This window comes from Mercurialis annua, linkage group LG7 (assembly GCF_937616625.2).
Source record: "Mercurialis annua linkage group LG7, ddMerAnnu1.2, whole genome shotgun sequence".
Taxonomy (NCBI): Eukaryota; Viridiplantae; Streptophyta; class Magnoliopsida; order Malpighiales; family Euphorbiaceae; genus Mercurialis; species Mercurialis annua.
Window position 1 is genome coordinate 6,070,320 of NC_065576.1, and position 5,467 is coordinate 6,075,786.

General features: G+C 28.4%; 1 protein-coding gene across 1 annotated transcript; it reads left to right on the forward strand.

Moving 5' to 3' along the window:
* Nucleotides 1–2,255: 2,255 nt before the first annotated feature.
* On the forward strand, nucleotides 2,256–4,368 carry LOC126656412 (1-aminocyclopropane-1-carboxylate synthase 8-like). The gene is made up of 4 exons (XM_050350981.1): nucleotides 2,256–2,503; nucleotides 2,625–2,756; nucleotides 2,853–3,013; nucleotides 3,142–4,368. The coding sequence occupies exons 1-4, from the start codon at nucleotides 2,357–2,359 to the stop codon at nucleotides 4,115–4,117; spliced, it is 1,416 nt and encodes a 471-aa protein (XP_050206938.1). The 5' UTR covers nucleotides 2,256–2,356; the 3' UTR covers nucleotides 4,118–4,368.
* The last annotated feature ends 1,099 nt before the right edge of the window (nucleotides 4,369–5,467 follow it).

Here is a 5,467-nt window from a genome sequence, read left to right on the forward strand (position 1 = left end):
TTCACTACATAATTGATCAATTATCAATATATTAATTTGAACTATATATTTCTTCAACAAATTAGATCATACATTTATTAAATTAGTATTATTTCTTATTGAGAAATTTATTAAATTTGCACAAGAATTCTTTTGTTAATAATAATGATCAAGTGCCCTTAATGGGATATTTGGGCCGACTAGTCATTAATAAGGTAAAAAGATACAATTATAAGACACCCATATTGTATAATAGCCCTTCATAATACATTTTCTTTTTTATATATATAATACCCATTATTTATTTGTTCCCACTAGAGATTTTTGAACCTTTGACTTCAAATAAGAAAAATTTGGATTTGCTCCCCAATTTTAATATATAATACTAACCACAAAATTTATACGTATATATAAAAGAAGAATCAAAATCGGTGTTTGGTTGCTACAAATTTTATTTTCTTTTTGTTGCTACATAGAATTAAATCAAAACCCACAAAAATAACTTTTTATTTAGACAAAGGACTATTACATGAAGGTGAAAGAGGGAGAATGTGGCCGACATGGTTTGGATATCGGGTCGAAGAAGTAGCAACCATATGGACCCAATAGAGGCACCACTTTTTTATTATTTTTAAATTAGCATAAATGGTTTTAAAAAATTAATTATGAGTTTATATATAAAAATTAAAAAGTGGGTCATTCTAAAGCCATTTTCTGTAAGATTTGCTGTCGGAGTAGCATTTAAACACTTCTTCTACTACTTCAATCTCTTTCTTAACTCACTAATATTATACAATAATTATTTTAATAATATAATGTAGCATATGATTATAATCCCCACGCGAGTTTTATAGTTGGTGGTGTTCAACTATCTATATTTTATCGTTAATTATTACACAAAATAATTATTTTAAATAAAATTCTTAGCTCCTAATCACTCAATTTTTTTTAATAAATTTTAAAAATGCAATGGATAATAAGGAATATAGCAAATACAAATTCTTTTATCATGGGTATTAATTTTTGCGATTATTAAATTTTTTATATTTTTATATCTTGATCATAAAAGTATTTTTTAATTTAAACAATAATTTTAAAATAGTAAGTAACAAAAAAAATCTGGATGATTTTGAATTTTTAAAATATTTATAGCAAATAGATCTTAACGCATTATAAAGCAGTATCATTTTCTTCTTACAATATAATAAATAAAATGAAAGTCTAATAATTGTGATAATTTAATTTTATTACATCAATATAAGAAAAAAATATGGCGTGATAAAATTCAGTTAACGGAATAAACTTTAATTGACATGGAGTCATGTAGAGATGTTTTATTATTGCAGTTTTAAAATTCAGCATCTAGATTAAAATAAATTTAAATTTTATTACTAAAATGAGTTAATATAAAAATTTAGTCATTCTAATTAAAACTTAAGGTAAAATTCTTTTTAATATTTACACCAATTGTCAAATAAATTTCTAAAACAAATATATATATATATATATAATATCCAACCTCAGTTTGAACCTATTCTCAAATATTTATTTTTCATTTTAAATTCACATAAATCTTTCTAAATTGAAATAAATATTTTAATTGTGTGATAATCATTTATGAAATTAAATATTCATCAAAAATAAATTTTAAAAATAAGTATAATTTAGGGCCTTGGTATAATAATGTTACTTTGTAAAATTGATGGACTAAAATATCTAAATTATTTTTTAAAACTATATATAATAAAATAGTTAAAATTATCGATATAAATTTATATTTTTTGGAAATTTAACTCTTCTGTATTCACCATCAAAGTGTAATTTTCTACCTATAGTTATGAATATGGCCTTGTAGAATTCAAATATTCAACTTACATAGAAAGAAATGAGAAAAACAACTAAGCAATTCCCTATTGGGATCCAACAAATAAATCAAAACAAGAAGAATAAGTGAATATAGCAGAAATCAAATTAAGAATAGAAATGTAATCAGTCACCAAAAATAAAAAGCATAGAAATGTGTAATGTTGTGCTAAAGGACGGTGGAGAAAGCGCGTATAAGTGTATGATCAATTTTGTCTTTAATTAATAATAATAATTTAATAATTATTACTACTAACTTAAAAAAAAACATTGTCTCTCTTAGTCAAATTTGTCTTTGTTATTAATTCTGTCGTTTGTTTTTTTAAAAATATTTTTTCACTAATTATTAAGCCACTATTATATATACGTCCCATTTGGTAACACAAATCTCCACTTCACACCAACAACAACAACTACACTTCAATTCTCTTCTTCTTCCTTTTCAAAAAATACATTTCAAAAATTTCATCAAAACTATATTCTAAAAACATTATACTAAAATTCTTCTGCAAAAATGAAGCTGTTATCTAAGAAAGCTACGTGTAATACTCATGGCCAAGATTCTTCTTATTTTCTTGGATGGGAAGAATATGAAAAGAATCCTTATGATGAAATCAAGAATCCCAATGGAATTATTCAAATGGGTCTTGCAGAAAATCAGGTAAAACTACAGTTTTTTTCATGAAAGAAAAATCTAATTTTGGTCATTTTTCTTTGTAATATATACTATATAATATATATTCATATGAACTTACGATTCTTTATTTTTCGCTATATTGCAGGTTTCATTTGATCTTCTTGAATCATGGATAACCAATAATCCCGACGCAGCTAATTTCAAGAAAGACGGACAATCCATTTTTAAAGAGCTTGCTCTTTTTCAAGATTATCACGGCCGTCCCGATTTCAAGAAAGTATGTTTCGAGCATTTTTAGACTATACAAGCTTTCAATTCGATCGTTTTTAATACGAATTTTCGCTAACGATACATTTTTCGGTTATTTTTACAGGCAATGGTCGATTTCATGGCGGAAATAAGAGGAAACAGAGTGACATTTGATCAAAATAAGTTGGTTTTGACTGCTGGTGCAACTTCTGCTAATGAGACTTTAATATTCTGCCTAGCTGAGCCAGGCGAAGCATTTCTTTTACCAACTCCATATTACCCTGGGTAAGTTATATTTTCTTGATTTTTTTACTTTTTACTTTTACTGTTACTGTAAAACTAAGTTACGTATCACTCATGCATGAAAATGTACGTTTCTAATCTTTATCTTTTTTTGCAATTCTCATTTTCAGATTTGATAGAGATCTCAAATGGCGAACCGGAGCGGAAATCGTACCGATTCATTGTTCGAGTTCAAATAACTTCCAAATCACGGCATCGGCTCTTGAAGAAGCTTATCTCGAAGCTCAAAAAAGAAACTTGAAAGTTAAGGGTGTTTTGGTCACAAATCCTTCAAATCCATTAGGCACAACAATGACCCGTAGTGAATTAAACCTACTCGTCACCTTTATTTCCGACAAGAATATTCATCTTATTAGCGACGAAATTTATTCCGGTACCGTGTTCAACACTCCAGGGTTTATAAGTATTATGGAGGTCTTAAAGGATAAGAAATTGGAAAATACTGAAGTTTGGAATAGGGTTCATATTGTTTACAGTCTTTCAAAAGATCTCGGTCTACCCGGATTTCGAGTTGGTGCAATTTATTCGAACGATGATTTAGTTGTTTCAGCCGCAACTAAAATGTCGAGTTTCGGTTTGGTTTCGTCTCAAACACAAAATCTTTTATCGGCTCTTCTATCCGACAAAAAGTTTACTAAAAGTTACATTTCTGAAAATCAAAGACGGCTTAAAAATCGACAAAAGATGCTCGTTAAAGGACTCGAAAAAGCCGGTATCAGTTGTCTGAAAAGCAATGCCGGATTATTTTGTTGGGTTAATATGAAACATTTGTTGAAATCCAACACATTTGAAGCAGAAATGGAGCTTTGGAAGACAATTGTTTATGATGTTAAGTTAAATATTTCTCCCGGCTCCTCTTGCCATTGCACCGAACCTGGTTGGTTTCGTATTTGTTTCGCTAACTTGTCGGAAGATACTCTAAATGTTGCCATGAAGCGATTGAAAAATTTCGTCGAATCAATGAGCAACGGTCAAAATCAAAGTAGTCATCAAATGTTGAAAAATTCAAGAAGAAGGTCTCTCACTAAGTGGGTTTTCCGGCTATCATTCGACAACGGCCGTGACCGCGAGCCGGAAGAACGATAGTCTGGTTTTTGTCGATTCATCATCATCGTCATCGTCGTCAAGTCAAGTCAAGTGAAGTGTGAATTATTTATACGTACAATTCTTTTTTTTCCTCCAAGATATTAATTTGGGTGGATAAATTAATTTTCTTTTTGTAATAGTAGAAAAAGTGTGCACTCAGATCCATTTCATGAATAATGGATCTTGAAGTGGCTCTTCGTTAAAATTCTCTCGAATTCTTCTTATATATGATGATCATAATGTGATTATGAGGTGACATAATGAAAAAAAAATATTCATTTACATTTTCTTCTACTTTACAATTATTTTATAATTGACATGTGATTATATATAAGTTCATACTACAAAACTATATAGTAAATATATTATGTACATATTTATGGATTCGCCGACTTTTAATCGACATTCTCGGCCAACATAAGGTGACGCATGTTTCATTAATTACGACTAAACCGACCATATATAATGATCTTAATTAGTCATTATTGAAGCATTACATAAAAGAAAGCGACTGTTCTATTTGTACGTTGTTTAAGCCGTATTAGGAGGAGTGCCTAATTAGTAAATTATACTACTATTATATTTAAATTTTAATCTAATACGTGGATAGATACTATTGCAAGTTTTCATGGGTCAAAAGACAATCGACATGAGAGGATATGAGTGGGGGTCAAAATTCTATGCAATAAATTTTTAGTATATATTTCCCTTATTTGTGCTTTTGATTTAGGGTCTCCAAATTCAACACACATGCCTCTTTAGGGTTTGTGTTGGAAATCCTAACATAAAAGACACGAGAATAATAATCATGATACTTAAATGAAGGACAATTCTTACATAGGCTAGTCTATCATGGACTCTATTTGTATAAACTCTACATCTAATAATTATTCGAAAAATTATATACTTTTAGCAAAAAAAATCTTACATAGGCTAATTTTATCTAACTCCGGAAATTGAATTAAAAATACGTGTTTAAAAATATGTGTTAAAATCTTACATAAACGTGTTTTCAATCGCATTATAAAGTATCACATTTAACCAAACAGGTCCATGTTATTGAATAAAACCACATATTTTTTTATTCAATTTCAAAAAAGAAGAATAAAATTGATACAAAATAATGTTATCTTTGCTACAATCAAGACTTTTAAAGATTTGATTAGAAGATTTTTGCTAAAAAAGTGATTTTTTTTTGTTCATTTATAACCTCTACTATCCATAAATTTTTACGGGTCTATGATGAGTACAAGAATTAAATAGTATATAAGTCAAGCAAAGACTCCATACTTCTCTAGGAGAATAAAAAAAATAGTTGAGCAAAATAGTAGTGAAGTCAATAACTGCCTA

What these genes read in the sequence shown, in the direction of transcription:
- LOC126656412 (XM_050350981.1), top strand. Translation starts at nt 2,357, where the DNA reads ATGAAGCTGTTATCTAAGAAAGCTACGTGTAATACTCATGGCCAAGAT. An exon ending in GCCGTCCCGATTTCAAGAAA is followed by an intron (nt 2,757 to 2,852) that starts GTATGTTTCGAG and finishes TTATTTTTACAG; the next exon opens with GCAATGGTCGATTTCATGGC. An exon ending in CCAACTCCATATTACCCTGG is followed by an intron (nt 3,014 to 3,141) that starts GTAAGTTATATT and finishes TCTCATTTTCAG; the next exon opens with ATTTGATAGAGATCTCAAAT.